The sequence below is a fragment of the Sciurus vulgaris genome (assembly GCF_902686455.1).
Source record: "Sciurus vulgaris genome assembly, chromosome: 15".
NCBI classification, from domain to species: Eukaryota; Metazoa; Chordata; class Mammalia; order Rodentia; family Sciuridae; genus Sciurus; species Sciurus vulgaris.
Genome location: NC_136476.1, coordinates 3483394 through 3504516, shown reverse-complemented (window position 1 = coordinate 3504516; position 21123 = coordinate 3483394). Strand labels below are relative to the sequence as shown.

The 21123-nt window shown below is 38.8% G+C and overlaps 1 protein-coding gene across 1 annotated transcript in view; it reads left to right on the top strand.

Moving 5' to 3' along the window:
* Positions 1-21123, top strand: part of NTRK2 (neurotrophic receptor tyrosine kinase 2) — a 345264-nt gene that overhangs the window by 11450 nt on the left and 312691 nt on the right. Inside the window, 2 exon segments of the mRNA XM_079112192.1 lie at positions 20187-20261; positions 20376-20447. Coding sequence (XP_078968318.1) covers positions 20187-20261; positions 20376-20447 — 147 coding nt within the window.

Genomic DNA, 21123 nt, shown 5'->3' with positions numbered 1-21123 from the left:
GCCTGAGGGTTTTCTCCAACTATTCACTTCAGCCATCATCCATCCTGGGTGACAGCACTTACATGGATTCACTAATAGAAACAAATTTTTATTTTTTCCTGGAGTTAGTTCTCTTAACATGTACTATCTACCTGCACTTTAAGCAATTGCATCAGCTAATTAAGATGTTTGTATCTTATCAGGGCACCCACCATTCTGTGTTTGTTAGCAACTTTTTAAGCCCATGCCTACTTGTCTTCTACTGATGAAGTTTTTGAAGGTTTTAACTGGCCTACCTTTTCGGTCTACATTCTGTGAAAGCTGCAGCAGAAGATCAGTAAGACCAAATCTTGTTCCGTTGATCAAGTTTTCTTTCATCCTGTCTGGAAGAATTTGCCACTTGTTTCCTGATTGCATGGGCTGGCAGCCATCTGACTCAAACCATGCAAACATTAGTTCAGTTCCACTAGTGTTGTTCAGGACACTGGGATGCTGCAGACAAACAGAAGAGTCCACCAAGGTCAAGAGCCCCTGAGTAGTTTGTATCTAGTGGAAGAGATGAATGCATACACATCTAAACAGTGGGAGGCATTGATATGTAGACTGGGTGGCAGTAACACAACTGAGTTTTGTCATTTTCTTTCTGTCTGATGATTTTTGATGTTCTTGTTGCTACATCCACTCATGTTGCATTGGAATAAGCTGCAGGCATCTGCAGCCAGCCTTCCCTTTGGTTTTAATGGATAACTGGAGGATCTTTTAACTTCTGTTAATCATCCTACCTCCTTTATATATCTCATCCTCTTACACTTTATTAGCAACTTTACATTCCCTGTATTTTCCCTTTTTTCTCCCTATCATTTGACATCTAAAGACATGGTCCTACTTAAGTCCCTGCCATCTTGAAAACATTTTCCTTTTGCACCCTTCTCTCTTTTTTCTCTTTCTCTTTAGTCACTGCCTTTTCCCCTCTCCTTTCAAAGCCAGATCTCAGAAGACTGATCAGTATTCAGCAAGTCTATTTCCTCTCCTGCTAATCCAGTCTTGCTCTACTGCTTCACCAAATTCACTCTGCCATAGTCTCCAAAGACCTTCCTGAGGTACATTCCACTGTCCTAATCTTATTTGACTTCTTAGCAGAACTTTGCATCATTTCTTACTTTCTGCTTGAAATGTTCTTTTCCCTTGGTCTTCGTGTTCCCACTCCCTATTTAACACTCCTCTTAGATATGTGATAGTGTTTCATATTCAACATTTACAAATTAAATTCCTCTTCATTGCCCCAAACCCATCCTCAGTATTCCCTATCTTAATGGATGACATCCCGGTCCACTTAGGAATATGGTCCAGAAACTTTGACTCTTCCCTTTTTCTTACCCCAGTATTTATTATCAAGTTTGTCAATTCATTTCCTAAACATTTCTTATTCACTTCTTTTTATCTCTATTGCTCATTCTTCCCCCACTCCTTCCCCCTCCTTCTCTCTCTCTCTCTCTTTCTTTAAATATTCATTGGGGTCTTCTCTGTGTCAGCCATTGTGCTCAGTACTTGGGATATGGTGAGAAGGACCCTGTCCTTTCTTATTAAGCTCACAGTCTACAATCGCAGACAAACAGCAAATAAGTACATAAATAAAAATAATTTAATTTATTCTACCATTATCTTTTGCCTAAAATGCTGCAACAGCTTCCTAGTTTGCATCCCTGCCTCCAAGACTTATATAGTCATAGTTGTCTTTTTAAAATGCTGATCCCATCACATTACTGTTTATAATCACCCTGGGACTCTCCACATCCCTTAAAATGCAAAGCTAATTTTTTTTCATTGTTGTTTTTAGTTTTTTAAAAAATAAAACCAGATTGTCATCATATTGCAATATAAAGAGGTATATAATTATTACATGGACCCAAATAAACAGATCAGCATAACAGTCTCTTTCTACTAGCAGATCTATAAAGGAGAACAATTTATAACTGGAAGCTTGCTTGGTGATCTTGGAATTAGAGCAAGGGCATTTAATTCTGCATTTAAAATGTTCAGTGGCATTAAGCTAAGCTTGCCTGAGGCATCCATCTCCATAATGGGAGAGCCTTCACAAAGGGAATGTAGAACTTGAAGTACTTTGGCCCAGACCTATGTCCCCTGGATGGACACTCTTTTTTCTTTCCTTTATTCACTGCCCAGCTCCAATTCTGATTGACACATTCTTTCTTTGGAAAGGTTAGTGCCTTTAGCCAAGACTTCTCAAGCCCGGGAGCCTTTTACATTCTTTAGAGTGCTTTTGCACATCTTTTCTCTGAAACGCATTCATTTTATTGTATGGAATTTTATTAGTAATTGAATTTCTTTTAAAAAAGCTATATCTGAACATGATAAGAAATGCAAACAATACAGAATGTCTTGTGAAGTTTCCCTCTTACCATATATTCCAATCCTTTGATCCCTCAGCTCCCCCTCCACTAGCAAATGCTGATTTAAATGTGTGCCTCCTTTAGAAATAGTCTACTTTTATACATAGCACATAAATAGCTTTTTTTGTTGTTGTTGTGCACAAATAAGAGTACCTTATACCCACTGTTCTACATCTTGGTAGATCTTCATTTAAGGTGCCTATATACTGTTTATACATCAGACTTATTTCCATACACATAGAATGAATAGACTTCTTTGTTTAACCAACTTCTTACTGAACATCCTGGTGTGCAAGTTCTTGTATACCTGCATGATTTTACTTATAGGAAAAGTTTCTAGATTTTGAACTGCAAGGATATTTTTGAGATGTTTGTGATATTGATGGATACTGCCATGCTGTCTTCAAAGAAGTCAAATAATTTTATTCTCCCACTAAAACTGGGAGAGCTTGCTTTTTTACAGTGTGGTAAATACTATTCATTACTAAGCCTCTTTGACTTTTATCAATCAGATTCCTGAGAAATAGTGTCTCAGTATTTTTATTTTGTAGTTTTATAATTATGATGTAGATTGAAAATATTTTTATATGTTTGTAAGTCGTTTGTATTTCTTTTTAGCAAATCAGGTTGTCATACCACTTAACCATTTTATTTTTCTGTAGGTTTATAATGGCCTTAAAAAAGTTGGCTCAGTCTCTTTTAACAGTGGGAACATTTGTCCTTTGCCTTGCATTTTTCATGTCTTCTGATGTCAGTTATGGGTTTTGCTTTCCCTTCTCCCCCCATCCTTCCTCTCTGAATCTCCTCTTCCTCCTCCTCTTCTTCTTGTAAAGCAGACTCCATTCTTTTAAAGTAAAACTTAACTATTTCCCTTATTGCTTCTATGTTGTAGATGTGTCTAAAAGTGTTCCCTTCTCTAAGACTATAAAACAAGTTTCTTAAAATTTCTTCTATTGCTTTTACCATTTCATGATTTTGCATTCAAAGCTTTATTCCATTTTAAAACCTGAGAGGTGGTATAACAATTGTTTTATTATTTTTCCCAAGGTAATGGATTAGCCAGTTAAGTGTCTCAAAATCATTTTTTTCTTTTCTCTTTCTCTCTTTCTTCTCTTCTCCTTTCTCCCTCCCTCCCTCCTCCTTCCTTCCTTCCTTCCTTCCTTCCTTCCTTCCTTCCTTCCTTCCTTCCTTCCTTCCTTCCTTCCTTCCTTCCTTCCTTCCTTCTTCCTTCCTCCTTCCTTCCCTGCTTCCTTATTTTGGTGCTGAGGATCATAGGTTATGCAAGCACACTACCACTGAACTATATCCCCAGTTCTTTAAAAAATATTATTATTATTATTATTATTTTGTTGTGCTGAGATAGAACTTCGAGCTTCACACATGCAAGGCAAGTGCTCTACCACTGAGATAAACCCCCAGTTCCCAAAATTTAATTTTGAGGCAGGGTCTTACTAAGTTGTCTAGGCTGGCCTTGAGCTTACAGTCCTCCTATCTCAGCCTTTAGAGTAGCTGGGACTACAGGTGTCAGCCACTGTACCTGTCTTTTCAAAACCATTAATTATTTAATTGTTCTTTTCCTTTACTAATTTGGTTATATCAGTATTTGGGCTTATTTTGGAATCTCTCTTATTCCATTAATCTATTTATTTACATTCCAGTACTGTTCTTTTCTCTCTGAAAACTTTTCATGATTCTTATTTTTTTTCTTCTTAAAGTATGAGTCTTATTATCAGTGTTTAAAATTTTTCAGGACTGTTGCATCATTACTTTTCCATATGAATTTAGGAAACTACTTGCCTAGCTCTCTCCATATTATATTGGTCTTTTAAATTAAGATAGCATTACAGATAGCATTATAGCCAAGGTTCCAACTTAACTAGTCTTACAAGCACTGTGTCCTCAGATTCAAAGCCCTTTCCCCAACCTCATCTTTTTGTCTTTCCCATTCTTCAGTACTGTGATACAGCCACCATGGGCTTTCAGCCCTGAGCTATACTCTCACTTATCTCAAAGGCTTTGTAATGCTGTCCCCTCAGCCTGGAACTTTTTACTTGCTTTCTACCTCTGGCTAATTTCTACTTGTCGCTTAGGCCTCAGCTCCCATATTGCTCCTTCTGTCTTTAGCACCTGGTCTATGTCCCCTCCACCCTGTGCTCTTATAGCAGCCCTGTGTTTCCCATCTGCTATGCAGGTCACTTTGTATCCTAAGTGCATGCATGTGCACCTGTCTGTACAGATCTTTAGGATATAAACTGCATGAAGGTAGGAACCAAACGAGTCTTGTTTACTGCTCTTTCCTAGGACCTAACACAATGTCCTAGTTTTCCACATCATACACATACACAGGATATCCACACAGAAGCACTCTCCCCACACTTATATAATAAGTCTATCCTTTAGAATTCCAAATAAGAGTATTTATGAGTTGGTTTCTGGGCCATCAATATGTAAATCTCTAGACTTGACTTTTCTCAAGTCATCAGATTAAAATGTTGATTTTATATAAATAACCACCATAGAATTAAAATGCACAGTGTTGGTTCATGCACAGTAAGAAATCAATAAAATGTGGAAAGGAAAAAAGGCAAAGACTTGATGAGGCAGTCTGCTTGTATATCCAGCAGGAAGGAGGGACAGAAAAGAGATGGGGGATGAGGGCAAACAGATGAAGACAAATGCAGAACAGGCCAGCACAGCAACAGAGATAAATCCAGGGAAAAGAACCATTCTGGGGATATCCTATCTCCAACAAACAAATAGGTCTAATAAGAAAGATTTGTGCCTTTTCTGTCCTGTAATAGCCAATAATGGATAGCCGTGCAGATCAATTGCAGTTTTCCCTGCGACTGCATTTATAGTGCTTCACATAAAAAGCGAAGCTGAAGGGAGATTTCGGATGTGATTTATCCTTCTTATACTATGGATGGTAGAGGCTGTTCATTTTTCTCAAAGAACTGCAAACATCAGGAGTAAAAGAGAGCGTGTGTCGCGACTGGATAATGTACCATCTGATAATTACACTCTTGTTCCTTTGCTGTTCAAATGCATTGGACTCATCCGATGAATGTTTCATGGAGCTTCCTTTATATTTATAATAATTAACACTATCAGGCATCTAAAACATTTTGGTAGTTATTTACAAAACTGATCATAAAACAACTGATAGATGTAGGAGATTGGAAAGCTTTTAAAAATAGAGTGGGGGAATCTATAGGTGAACAGATTGTGTTGAATAATCCAAAGAGATAATCCTCCCTTGAGATCAATAACAATCGTTTGTTTATATTTACACAATGCAGTATGTTCATAATAGACATACAAGTGAAAATTATTTAGGTTCCACATGTATTTTGAAAGTTCAGTTTTTTTGTAGGGGGATACTAGGGATTGAACTCAGGGGCACTCAACCACTGAGCTACATCCTCAGCCCTGTTTTGTATTTTATTTAGAGACAGGGTCTTACTGAGTTGCTTAGCATCTTGCTTTTGCTAAGACTGAGTTTGAACTCACAATCCTCCCAAGCTGCTGGGATTATAGGCATGCACCATGGTGCCCAGTGAAAATTAAATTTTTAGAAAGGAATGGGTACTATGGAACTGACATATAATGTTTAACTGTGATGAGAGAAGTCTTATTATGGGTTGAGTCATGGGTTTCATGGTAATCCTAGGTGATCCTCTGGAATTTAATTTCTTAACTAGTTCATTTATTCTTTCAGGGGATTGTTCTTTCACCAAGAAACGTGTCTTCTGGAGTTGATCTTCTCCTCCCTTGAGGATATTATTGAGCCTTTTACTCACCCAGCCTACCCTAGAATCTATTTGATTCCTATTCTCCCATCATTGCATATTATATATACATATATATATATATATATATATATATACATATATATATATATATACACATATATAGTTAGAGGTGACAGACATTCTGTTGGCAAAGTCATCTTTTCCCATGGATAGCTGAAATGTCAGATAAGAACTGTTTATATGTACTTTATTTGTTTGATTTATTGAATGATGCATTAATTCATTCATTAGTCAACAAATATATTTTGAGCACATCTTCCCACCTGGTACTTTCCTGGGTTCTGTATAGCAAGACTTCAGTTAACTTCTACTTCTGTGCTTTTTATGCAGTTTATTTCAAGGGTAAAAATATAGGCCCTCCAAGTTGGATCACCTCACCCAATAACTCAGTTTTCCCAGTAACTCAAGAGATTGTACATGCAGGCATGTGGATGATCAAAACTGCATATTTGAACTCCATCAACACCACCACAGGTGGAAACCTTGGATCTTGCCTTTATCCCACACCATCATGCCTCAGGTGCACATATCCATGGCATGGTATGTCCTTGGAGGACAGACACAAAGGAAAGGCCTACATAGGTCCTAGGAGGGGACTCAGGGTTTGGGGGCAGGAAATTCTGGGATCCTGGGTACCTGGTAAAGAAGGGAGGGTGTTCAAAATGCTGTTGGTCCTGTGGACTCCTTCCTTGCCTCACATAGAGGAACTTGCTGGAGGAGTACAGAGTGAGGTCCTTCAAAGTGCTTAGATCCATGCCCAGAGCTAAGGGTTCTATGAACCAGTTGAACAGGCCTCTACCTTATCAGTCTGACTTCTGTGGCATGGTAGTTTTGAGCTATCGTGTTTCTCTGGATCAGGGTAAGCATATGTTGTGTGCTCTGAGAGTATGCAGTGGGGGTTGCCAGAATGTCCAGATGGCTCCTCCATTGCACTGCCTGGTCCCTCTCTCTAGGGGACTTTAAGCATGGTGGTCTATATTTCCAACACGGGCAGCAAGTGCTAAGTTCCTCCCCAACAGGCTTGTGATATCATCACAGACGAATCCTGGGTAAAGCGGAGACTTTCCACAGCAGATTATGAGATTATTAATCAGTATTAACTGCCCAGTTTTACCTTTCCCTCTTTTCCATACAGATTTTATTATTGCTCCTGAAAGATTTGGTTTTAATATATCATTTCAAAGTCAACTTATTCTGACTGAATATACATGTTTTTAAAACCAGTACCATGGGTAAACTGTGAAAACTATACCTAAAACTTAACTTTCTTCACTTTTTTTCTGAATTGAAAAATCACTGACCGTGCAGTTGACATGCATAGGTGGATTGACCAATTCATTTTCTGTTTTCCTTGGGGGTTTGTGTAGGTGAGTGATCCCTGTTATAAGGCAGGATTACTTGATGGATTATGAGCTCCCTTAGGAAGTGTGGGGTAAGTGGCCCCTTCTACGTTGGATGAGTTACCAAAGTTTTCTGGACTTTTCCGCATCTGGAAAAGGGAAGGAATAAGAGAGCCTTCCTCAGGATGAATTGCGAAGAGGGAAATGAGGGGTGTGGAGGGGACGGGGGAAGGGAAGATAATAGAATGAGACAAACATCATTATCCTTTGTCCATGTATGATTACACAAATGGTGTGACTCTACTTCTTATACCACCAGAGAAATGATAGTTGTACCCCATTTGTGTACAATGAATCAAAAAAAAAAAATAATAAAGAGAGCCTTCCTCTATGAATTTCTTCAAGTTAAATTGAGCTGATGTATGTGAAATGTGTATAGTGACATAGGGCACACAATTTGTACTACACCGTTGTTTTTCATTTTGTGTCTGTCCTCAACATGTTTTGAAGGAGAACAGATTCTTTGAGCGTGGGGGAGAAATGAAACGCAAAAGAACCTGCCTTGCACTTGTTGCTGAGCAGGCTCTGTGGTTGAGGACAGGCTTAAAGGGGGTCTGCTCCCTGTACCTCTGCTGCATGCCCTTTGGCTTGTTTATACATTACTCCCATCTTGTAGGACCTGGTGTGCTTAGCTGATCAGGATAGTGACCCTTTGGATGCTGAGCAATCATGAGTCAGATTTAGCCACTATTATTCAGGTCATAGTCTTTGTTCTGCACTTTTGGTGTGTTCAGTAGTCCTGATCCATTTCATTTGTCAGGTTGTTTACTATCAGTTCTTCTGGACTCTGAAGGTAATCAGTTTGTACTCCATTTCCCCTTTTAGTTCTGTTTTTCACTCTTTAATTGCAAGGCCTTTAGAAAAATTTTTTTTTCTTTTAAAAAATTGTAGAAAAATACACAAAACATAAAATTTGCCATTTTAACCATTTTGAAATGTATAGTTAAGTGGCATTAAGTAGATTCACATGCTGGGCTACTGTCCCCACCATCCATCTCCACAGTGCTTTTCATCTTGCAAAACTGAAACTCTGTACACATTAAGCATTGCCTCCTTATGCCAGCTCCCCACAGCCCCTGGCAAACACTCTTCTACTATCTCTATGAATGTGACTTATCTAGATACCTCAAAAATGTTTCTTTTTAAATGATGGCATGTCCCTTGAAATAAAGGTTTTTATAAGAGATTTGTTTAGGAATTTTAGATGTATTCACACTTCCTTTCTACAAAATAACTTTCTTTATTGTGGTGGCCTTCCACAATCACTTATATTTGGGAATCCTTTCCACTAGCATTGTTGTAGTTTAACTCCAAAGAAAGTAATCTGTGGCCTTCAGTAATGATGGCTAAAGGTTAATATGAGAACTGAAACACTAAAGATAAAACTGGAAGCATCCCTTCTATTATATCCCCTTCCTTACTCCCACTGCCTGTAAATGTTGGCTGAAAAAATCATGCCAAAATCAAAACAGACCTTCACAGAGATCCTAAACTTTTACCACTTGAATTGTTCTCCTTTCTTGATGTTATGCCTGATGTTCGTTTTTCTCTGTGTTGTGCTTGATCTGTCCTGTAGCTGGAACAGAAATATTAGTTCCAAAATCTCTCTTTGTATGGAATGATTTGGCCTGACTGCAGGCCAAGAGCTTTCAAAACTGTATTCTGTTGTGATCTGTGCTGACTTGAATGCTTCTCAGAATTCTTACAGCTCAGGCTAATCATTGGCAGTTCTTCCTTACGACTCATAAATAGAACATTGGTTTGCCTGAAATAACAGGGAAAAAGGAAAAGGCATTTTTAGAAAAAAAGATAATCTATGTGTTGGATTGGAGTTTTAAGACAGTTTCATTTTTTCATAAGCATTCATTGTGAAATGTAAAAAAAAAAATTAAAAAAAGAGAAATAATAGATGAAATTATTTACTAACTTATTTCTTAAAAACAACCATAAGGTCATTCTATGGAATCAGCATATTATACATAATGACCATTTAATTTTTATTGAATGAATATTAGAAATGTCATTAGTATATGAATAATTGAAGAGAATCGGTTTATACAATAAGGTTAACAGGGTAAAAATGAGAGGGAATAAGGAATGAAATAGAGATCAGAACTTCAGCTACCCCTAATGGTTGACATAGTTGCTGTAACTGAGCCCAACATTTGTCTTCAGCTTCCTGGCAGTGAAAAGAGAAACTCATTATTAGGAAGGAGAATGCCTACTAATTCCACAGGAACCCAGCTTTGTCTGGCATTATGCACTGAAAGGAATTTCTTTTGCAGGGACAATGAGTGATGCAATGCACGACTTTTATGAAAAATGCAGAAATAGATTTCATTTTCTTCTTCCTGAAAGAGGCAGTGAGAGCTGGGGGAAGTGACAAGGACATTAATTCTGTGAGGAGTCCAAAGTGGTCCCAGAGTTTAACCTCCCAGTACCATAATTATAAGTGGATTCAGCATGGGATCTTAGGTTCCCATCTCCAATGTCCTTTTCTGAACGAGGCGTCGATAGAAATACATGATACGAGGTTGTCTTTTCTGACCAGTGCCTGGAAAATTTTCATCTCTGTTGCTGGTTAAAGCCAGATCCATTCCCTTCTCAAACCAGACAAGCAGATGGTAGTGCTGACATCTTTGTACAAAGACGAGCAACCCGGCCTGGGTGCTCATCCAGGTGGAAGCCACCCTGCTCGAGTATGAGGATGAGCTGCAGAGGTCTCAGCATGGGGATCCAGGCATGTGGGGGAAGCACCTCTGTGACTGCCCAGAACTTGGACAAATGAATGAGACCCCAGAGTTCCACCCCACAGAGCGGCAGAGATGATTTTGGCCTAGAAGCAGTTAGGAGCAGGTGTGACCAGGAGGCTTCCCTGGCCATAGGAAAAGCTCCCTCAGGCTCCTGTGGTGCCTCCAACCCTCCTGAGCCTGCCAGGATGAATTAGCTGCAGAGCACACTCCAAGTGACTGAATGAGCTCACGTATGCTTCTGGTGGTTTCTCATTGACTGATGTTGGATTTCACCTGCCCCAAATATATATTAAGCCACTTTCTTGACAGTAGCTCAGTATTAGGATGAATTTGTCCTAAAGCTCTTAATGGTTTTATCTGGTAAAACCTTGTCATGTTGCTGGTATCAGTAAAGTTTTCCTGTTTGCTGAGGTAGTGTGAACTATCAAAAGACCTGAGATCTAATATAAAATATATGATGATGTTAAGTAAATTATTTGAAACCAAAAAATTGTCATCAGAACATCCATCTTTTTCTTCTCCTGGGATTATATTTATCACCATATCAGCTATGGAATTCTACTTGGCTATGTCTCTGTCTGGTTTTGTTCCTTTTCAACAGCAGAGGAACAGATAGCAGTCACTTTTTTTTTTTTAAAGTGAATTTTTTTTTTTTTGTAGTTTCTGTGTCATTTTATTTGATGAGACTCATGTTAGGGATCTCTATACATCTCTTATCACTGTAGGAGAATAGTTGGAGCTTGAAGTCTCAAAGGAAATTACAAGCAAGAATTAAATCAGGTGTCATAAAATCTTTCCACAAGTCAGTGAAATAGCCAAGACCAGTGAGGATGTGACCAACTGAAAATGTGCTCCTCTGGGAGCAGTGCTACTGAGCTCCCACGGATAGTTGCCAGGAAAAAAAATGTTGGTTCAGTGTAGTAGTTTTTTTTTTTTTTTAAAGAGAACATGAAAATCCAAAAATTTAAAATGTGAAAAATTTCCAATTTTAAAATGTTAGTGAATAACATAAGAAAAGCTTGCTGTGTTGACTATATCTGGACCATGTGCTACTTGTTATGACTTTTGGGTACTCTGATTATAAGATCTACCCATCACACTATTTGTGAACTTGGATCCAATTTGCATGGGAGACGGTGCTAATCTGCCAAATTAGACTTATATTGTCCTGATGGAGAATGAGGTGTTTTATGAAGATCTTGAGTATTTTTTCATAATTAATTTTTCTGATCATTAGTTGTGGTGTTCCTTGCTGGAACTCTCCTTGTTAGTAGAGACAGATAAGAATGATATGCTATATCCTGTCAGAGAAAAATACAGAGTGTAAGATTTTTCTTCATAATATTTTGGGGAATTTTTCTTATAATTTGTATACCAAAGAGAAATGTTGATGTTAATCAAGTTCAGATTTCCTGTTCCATAGATGTGGGCACTGAAAGCCCAGTGAGATTAGGTTTGCAATCTAGTTAGTAACTTGGTAGAGGCTTGAACATCATCTTCTGCTCCTTTTAAAAAACAGCTACCATCAGAGTCTTCAGATGTAGACCAATTTTCTTGTTTTTGCAACAACCCCATGAGGCAGTTCCTATTATTATCCCATTATACAAACAAAGCAATTGAGGCACAGGGCCTTGCTCCAGGTCATATGGCTAGTAAGAGTGGAGACTAGTTCTCCCTCATACGGTATCACTTATTCTCCAGGCTTTTGAATTCTTAAATGCCCAGGGCATTTGTACTGTTCTAGGAAGCTTCAGTTCTCAGAGTTTGGCATTGTGTAAAATTCTGGAGATTTCTTTTTTTCCTATTATAACTGTAGATAATTTACAGGAGGTCATCATAAAAAGTGTCATAGCTCCTTTTCATTAACAGTTGTTTTTCGGCTGTGATTATTTGTGAGTATCCATTATGCAGAAATTCTGGAAATGACTCCTTACTGAAGGAAGGTGCTAGATTTATAAGCCCATAGTCTTAGCAATCTGGTAGAGAGGTCAGACTTCAGAGGAAAGTTAATCTAGACATGAATCCTGATTTGGCAGGGATGTGACTTTGGGGAAGTGATCTGGCATGGCCAAAAAAAATGGAAGCACTGTCTTGGTAGCATTTTTATGTTATAACACAATTCCTGGGTGGCCCTGGGCCTGGCATCCAGTTAGCACTCCACAAAACGCATGCTTCTATTGCTACTTCTAAGTTCCTGGCCAAAACAAAACTGGAAGTACAGGTGTTTAATAGTGTACACTAGTAGGTCACTCAAATTCATCATTTGAACCAGTTTATTTGGTATTTGTGTTAGTCACTTTTCTATTGCTGTAACCAAAATACCAAACAAGAACAACTTAAGAGGGGAAAAAACTTTATTTTGGTGCAGTTTCAGAGATTCATTGTGTGGTTAACCAACTCCATAACTCCATTACTCTGGGCCTGAGGTAAGGCAGAGCGTCATGATGGTGGATGGGTGTAGTGGTGGAAAACTGCTCAGCTCAGGCAGCCAGGAAGGAGAGAGAGAGAGAGAGGGAGGGAGGAGAGAGAGAGGGGGGGGGGGAGGGAGGAGAGAGAGAGGGGGGGGAGGGAGGAGAGAGAGGGGGGGGAGGGAGGAGAGGGGGGGGAGGAGAGAGAGAGAGAGAGAGAGAGAGAGAGAGAGAGAGAGAGAGAGAGAGAGGGAGGGAGGAGAGAGAGAGAGAGGGAGGAGGGAGGGAGGGAGGCAGCTGGGGGTGGGGGAGGAGAGAATAGGAAAGGGAGGCTCCAGGAATAAAATATAAACCCAAAAGGCACATGCCCAGTGACCTAACTTCCTCCATCCATATTCCACCTGCCTACAGTTGCCACCCAGTTTGTTCATTCAAATTATAGATCCATCAAATAGATTAATCCACTGATTAGGTTACAATCATAATGGATCATAATCCATTATCATTTCACCCATGAGCATACCTGCGTCAACATGGGAGATTTTGCGGAATACCTCACATCCAAACTATAATAGTACACTTTACCTTTATGCCCCACAGATACTGCATCATTTCTCACTTCCTTGTTGTTGTTGTTATTTTTTGAGAAACTGAAGTTGCCTATCTGTGGACTTAGGGAACAAAGGGATTTCTAAAAAAAAGGATTTTTGTATTCTCTATGAAGGAAATTTTAGGGAAGAGAGAATCCTATCACAGTTGAAGTGCTTTAGCCCATGGCTCTAAGCTTGTGGGCGTATCACAATCACTCATTGCATTTGAGTTGTGTCTACTTACATCAAATCTCTCTCTGTATTTGGTGGTGGGCTGGGGGTGACTGCGATAACAGAAAGTAATTACATTTTGAATAGTCACTGTTTGCAATATTCACAGATGTTTCCATTTCATTTTGATGTATTTCCAAAGTACAGTTCAGGTAATAAAGTCAAAACTAAAGGGAAATTTTACTTTTGGGTAATATTGCTGTACCTGAAGAAAAGATGTATTGGAAACCATTCTTTGTTGCTTGGGAAGATTATGTAGAGGAATTATTTGATAGCTTGTTAAAGCAAATCTCTTAAAATGTATTGAGGACCCTTTCCAGGAAACCTGTAATTCAGAAATGTTTCTGAGAATTTTTTCTAAAATTACCTCTTTTCTTTTCCAAAAAGTCATCTTCTTGAAAGGAGAGGAAATTCTTTTTACCCTCAGGGAAATGTCTTAGTAAAGGTCTCCAGTGTCAAGTTGAGAGTGGAGCTTTGGTGACAATACGAAAGGAGAGGTGAGGGGGACTTTGCTTATGTTCAGATTCTTTATCTGTCAACTTTCAAGGCTTGATACCTATACCTTTTCCCCATTTAAGCCTTCGCTGACCTGTCCAGTTATGTGTGTGTCTGTCTATATGATTATTTCAATCATATTTTATAGTTCCTTCCATTTTACCCATACAGTACAGATGCTTGCATCTCTGTTAGGAACCTTTTCTTCTTTGTCTCATCCAACACTGTAGAGAGAGCATTGTTTCCCTGACAGCACCCATTGTTCTTAAGGATCCAGAGCCACTGAACCTGAAGATCTCTGGAGCCCATTTCTAATATTACATTCTTAAGACTGACAGATTCCAAGACAAATAATTGCCCATCTGCCAAAAGCAATTAGTTTTTTTTTTTTTTTTTTTTTTTTTGCTGGGATACTGAAGATTGAACTCAGGGGCACTCTGCCACTGAGCCACATCCACAGCCCTATTTTGTACTATTTTGTATTTAATTTAGAGACAGGGTCTCACTGAGTTGCTTAGTGCCTTGCTTTTACTGAGGCTGGCTTTGATCTTGCCATCCTCCTGCCTCAATCTCCTGAGCCACTAGTATTACGGGCATGTGCTACCAGGCCTGACTGCAGTTAGTTTTTAACATTAAAAAAAGAAGTAGTTGGTTCGAATGTGTTGTATTCGTGTAATCTAAATTCACTTTTAGTTTGGACAAGTATTGCTTTCCATATTGGTTCTCCGTCTTCCTCTGGATGTTTCCTTGTTTTCTACATAATAAATGAAGTTATATGATCACAGTCTTCATTTAGTATTATTGTGTATCTTTCATGCATGTCTAGTATGTTTGGTTTTCCCTGGTGGAGTTATGTAATAAAAACTTCAGGTAGAGGATTAATGCATCTATGAGTGCAGACATCTGTGGACACTGGCTTTGCTGAGAACTGAAGATGCTGGGAAACAAATTGGACCCTTACATTTGAGAAGTAAACAGTTCAGCTTGGGTGTTAGACAGATTAATAGAAAAGTAAAATTGTGGATACAAAGAGCACCTCCCTTCCCTCTAATTCTTAATTACAAGTTTAAGAAGTACTAAAAATGCTAAAAAAAATGCTTGCCAACTCATGGAATAAAAATGTTCTGATTGGAAAAAACTTTTGGTGTCAGCTACCAATCATTCAAGCAGTATTTTAGTGGAGTCTCAGCATAGATTTGGGGAGCACATTGAGATATCCCTAGCATATGAGCACATTGAGATAACCCTACATTTAGGACTGTAGATAATAGTTTGGGGGTATAGTAAAGACATGGGGGAAAAGGCAGTAAAAATAACTTTCATGATATGAACTTCTTGCCAAAGTCCAATATCTGGACTTGAGGAAGGAGGGAGGCATGTTTGAACAACACAGGATGTAGGAGGCCAACGGTAATTCCTAACAACTTGCCAATGGGTAGGGGAAGGGTCAGAGGTCCTGGGGTATGGTCAAAGAGGTATGTGAGAGAAATTCTTCAGGGTTATTAAATTTAAAGAATCCCAATCTACCTAGTCTTTCTGTCATGATTTAAATGGTTCTAATTGCCTTAAAGAAAATGAAGTCAACCTCTACAGGTTAGAGGATGGTAACCTTCTGTGGGATTCCTCGGGAGAGAAACTGTGCATGAAAACCCCTAGGGCTTAAGTTTTCTAGAACCCTGGGCAAAGTCAGAGAAGTCAGAGGTTGACATGGAAAGAAAGCTTCTGACATGGGTCCTGGCCAAAATGCCAGACTTTCCTACTGCTTCCTTGGGAAATTGAATCCTTTTTGGACTTCTGTTTTATTAAGCAGAGCCCTCAGAGTTCCTCAGCACTGTGACAGGAGTGATGGGGGATGGTTTTCTGGGGGAAAATCTGCTGATGAACCTTTGGCTGAGATGAGAGAGCCGGAAAGGCCTGGTGTTACCAGGATCCCCTGGAGGCAGGTGGAAATCACCAGGAGGGGGCAGTGCAGCATACACCTTCCTCTTCTGTTTCTGCCCAGACGCTCAGGGGCGGGAGGCAGGAGGCTGTTTTGTTAGTCTTGTGAGTGGTCTGCAGAACCAGGAACCGAAAGCAGGTGTGTCGGCCCACTCGGGTGCAGCTTTCCTGCATCATTTCGCTTGTATGACTGTCTCCATTTCTCCTTATTTTGCCCCCCACTTTCCTCTCTCCTTTCTTTCTCTTACTCCCCTTTCTTCCCTCCTCTCTTGCCTTCCTTCCTTTTTTACTTCATGAATTAAAAAATATTCAAAAAAGCATGATACAACTTCATGTACTTTATATTCAGAAATGAAGCTTTAACACTTTGTTTTTCCTCTTGCAAATCTTTTCTAATAAAAGAAATAGGCTAACAATAAGTTGTTTAAAGTTTTGTTTCTTCATCCCGTACCTGTTCTCTTTTCCCAAGGTAAACTCTCCTGCAATCACCTTTTATCCTTTACAATACTTGATTATGTGGTATTGCTTTTGCATATTTTTAAACTTTCAAATAAATTGTTTCATATTGTATGTGTATATTGGTATGCAATTTTGCTTATTTTCGCTCTCACTTAACATGGAGATCTCTTTCTACTCATAAAATAGATTTGAATGAATTTGATTTATATATTTACTGTACCTTATTTTTTAAAATTTTGTTTCTTGGTGAATGGATCCGTGGGTTGCTTCTGGCTTTTGATTGGTCTGTTGACTGTCTTAAAGTGCATATTCTTCCATCTGTCCCCTTGTGTTCACGTGTGAGAATTTCTTTCTGGGAATAATTAGAAGTGGAAATTCTGGGCCAGAAAGGGTTCTGCTCTATAATTTTCCAGGATAGTGATAAGTGCTCTTCAAAGTGGTTAAACCCATTTACACTGCCTCCAACAATGTAAGAGACACTTCCGGCTTTATAGGTTTATATTGTCAGATGTTAAACACTTTGTCACTGCAGGGGCAGAGGAATAGAATGTCATTATTTTCATTTACATTTCAGAATTCTTGTAAGATGAGCAGCTTTTCACATGTTTCTTGGCCATTAAGGTTTTCTCTGTGGATGACCTGTTACTAACTTCACTTGCTTCCTTTCTAACCTTAGAATTCCTTACTTAGTAGTGGCTAAGGACAGTTTCTTAGTGGCAGATTTCATGAGTGATTTATAGCTAGCAGCTAGACTGGACATCTCTACAGATGGTAACTTACGGGGGGGCATCCTTGAAATTTACTGTTGAAGGAGCACTTGCCAATCTTTACTTCCAACTCTTCTCTTGGTGTTTCCATTTTGCCAGGAAAAAAATTTACCTAGGGCATTACTTCTTCCCCAGTAGAAGACCATTTTTTCATAATTTTCCATAATTTCACATAGTTCTTTTCATGACTTTCAACAAAAACTCCTATCTGGCCTTAGATCCAAGAAGAGTTGTGCTTTGCTTAAAGTCTGGCTTCTTTTCCTCTCCACGAATATTGTGAATTTATAAAAATTTATTCTCTTCTTTTCTTGAGTTTTTGTGACTAAAAAGCTTAGAATTAAAAATCTGGCCCTTTCCTAATAAGCTTATATATTTTAAAACCTAACTCCTGGACCCATTGGTGTCTCTGCTCCTGTTTTCTTTCCTCTATGTCTGTTTGTTAGCTCATTGTATTTTACTGAATACAACTGAGAATTTTATAAATTAAATATATAGTTGAATAAAATAAAGGGCATAAATAATGAAAAAAATTAAAGATAAATGCTTTGTATCATAGTGTTGGTTAGGTACCTATTGAGTGTCAGGGACTTGTCAAAAGCATGGGGGATACAATGATGATCCAGGTAAAGACAGATGCAAGACTCTTATGTGACTTCAGAGCAATGACAGGCACCAAGCCAACTCTACTGCAAGGAGAGGGTAGGTTTATCTGGTGGTGACAGTGGCCCTAAAGGAAACCTTGCCTAATTATTCTACCTTTTCTGCTGCCCGTGACATGAAAAAAGTGTTAAAATTATTTATGACTTTTTGGAATTCAGTGCTTATTATGAGATAATTTGGAAAAGTGAGATCACTGTGGTCTCTATTGAAAATATTAGTGCAATGAAAGTCTTGGAAAAATGTCTCTAAAGTGTGATGATTTTGAAACACTTCATAAAAACTGAATGTTGTAAAGTAAGTGTTTAACTGAAGTTTTGAAATATTTTCTTCTTCTGTATCTGGTGAAGGAAAGAAGGGAATTGCCTGTTATTTACCTTACTGACTTCCTTCTTGCACATTATGACATGAGAGGCCCTGAGTGTCAGGGAAAAAGGAAGATGCCCTTCTGTCTTAGAGGCTGCTTTTTGATGTGATGAGACAGTGTTTGTGTGGATCCTTTTAAGTTATTTCTCTTTGGTGTAATTTATACCCTCAGAGAATTTGCCTGTTTTTATATTTGCCACAACGCTTGATGTACATCTTGTCATCCTTTTCTTCCCTCACTAGGCAGAAGAGACCTGTAGATGCTGTGTATTCTCTATCATTGTTTACTGTATTCATTTTAACTCATTAACAGTGGACATGTATTTGTTTTCAGTATCTTAATTGAAATATGTATCTTAAATATTTTCAGATAACTTCCAGCAGTACTTTTGTAACTCCAAGTGTTGTATGTCTGCCCACCTGTCCATTCATTTATCCAGTCTTCCACCCATTGCCCCATCGACCCACTCACCCATCTGTCCAACTTCTACCTTCCTTCCTCCTATCTACATCCATCCATCCATCCTTTGAGTACTTACCTTGTGTAAAGAACTAATCTAGGTACTGTGGTGCATGTTAAGAATTATAAAACAGTTCTATCTTCAAACACAGTGTGATCTAAGAAAAGTAAATAGAGACTCATAATTAAATAACTAGTACAAGCTAGAATATAGCAATTCTAGGATGGTAGAGTTTTATTGTACTGGGAATTGAACCCAGAAACTGAGTCACTTTCCCAACCCCTTTTTGTATTTTATTCAGAGACAGGGTCTTACTGAGTTGCTTAGGGCCTCACTATGTTGCTGAGGATGGTTTTGAACTTGTGATCCTCCTGCTTCAGCTTTCTGAGTCGCTAGGATTATAGGCGTGTGCCACTGCACTTGGCTCAGGGTGGTATTTCCTACTACCAGGGACTTTATTAGTTGCAAGTGATGTAAATCCATATCACACTTTAGGTTATGATATCTACCTTTAGATAGCTGAATCCAAAGGCTCAAGTAGTATTTTCAGAATTCTGTCTCTCTTTAGCTCTCTCTTCTTATACATGGTGGCTTCATTCTTGGACAGTCTCTTTCCTTGTGGCAGAAAATTACCCTAGAAGCCCCAGACCTGTGTCATTCTTGAGTCTAATTGTGGTCTCATGAACACCTCTAAGCCAGTCATATGGCTGAGGTGATAGAGTTCACTATCAGCCAGAGTCATTAGTCTCCTATATTTGAGTGTTTGGAGCCTGCGGAGGTGATGTGGATTCCTAAGGGCCATTCCAGGTTTATGTGGTTCGGCAAAGGAAGAATTGGTGGTGTGACTGACAAGGGCAGAAGGAGAGGAGGCTGGGCCAGGATAAACAGGTGGGGAAAAGGGGAGAGAGGGATGAAGTGGGGAGGGGAAATGCATGTTGGTATTTCAGGAGGTAAAAGGAGGAAGTGACTATTCTTGGAATGTTAAGAAAAATATGACTTTTCCTTGAATGTGAGGAAACCAGCATCCCTGTGGCTGTCATCATGAGTGTGAAACCCATTTGAGGGGTGGTAGATACAGTTTTCAAGGAATTTTCATCTCTGTACACTGGTGATACCCTGGAAAGGAAGGAAAAAGTGACAAGGAAAAAATGAAATATGTTGAACTGGTCACTGACCATGAAACCTGGTCAGTCATAGTTTCTTCTCAACCAAACTCTCCATTTTGCTGTCCTTGCTGTATTAAATATCTCTATCATTTGTCTATCTTTCTATCTATCTATCTATCTATCTATCTATCTATCTATCTATCTATCTATCTATCTATCTATCTATCTAATGCTAGGGTAGGTACAGAGAGATCACGTTGGGTACCTTGGTGAGGTTGGATGAAAGTCATTCATTCTTTCTTGTTATTTTCTACATTTGGACTCACTGATATTTCTTCTCCTCTTTGTTGCAGTTTTATTGCAAATCAGAAAAGGTTAGAAATCATCAATGAAGATGATGTTGAAGCTTACGTGGGACTGAAAAACCTGTGAGTACTCAGGACTTGTGTACATTATCTCAGAGATTTTTCCTATACTGCACTATGGTCAGTCAAGCATTTGCTGATTAGTTCTAATATGCCTGCAATTGTGTGTTTTCATAGGACAATTGTGGATTCCGGATTAAAATTTGTGGCTTATAAAGCATTTCTGAAAAACAGCAACCTGCAGCACATGTAAGTAGATATTGATTCTTTTGCTTCCCAGGACCCCATTTATTCAGTATTTTCCCCTTCTTTTCCAAACTTACACCTCCTTTTTTTAAAAAGTTAGTGTAGCTGTGATAATAGCTTAGAAACATTAGCTTTGATTTTGTTTGATTTCTGAATGGCTTCAGAGGGGTACTTAGAACAGCCTGTTTATTCCCTTTTATGAATTCCTGGGCCATTTCCATCTTGGACAGAGCAATAGGCCAACAGCAAGGAGTCTGATGTGAAAGCTGTGTCCTTGTACAGAGTCCTTGTTTCTTTTCCTTGGAATCAAGACATGCTCCCTGGAAGACATCAAACTGGTGGAACTGAAAGAAGCTGACGTGGCTTTGGCCTTTTTTAGGGAACTAAAAAGTACTAATGCTTCCCCCACTTCAACAATAGGTCCTTTTTTGAACCTTCATTTTCTCAGTACTATCTGTTGTGTATTGGTATAAGCAGAGAAAAAAAAAAATCAATCATGGGACGCGCAAAAGATTCAGACATTTATTAATAGTAGGAAATGTTTCCCCTGAATCGTGGGTGCTATGTCATCTGAAGTCAAATGGAACTATGGAAAATCAGTTATTATATTGTTTGCTACTAAATCTTCTAGATAGCAGTGAAGGCAATAAAAGTGTGGCCTTTCTGAGAAGTTTTTTCA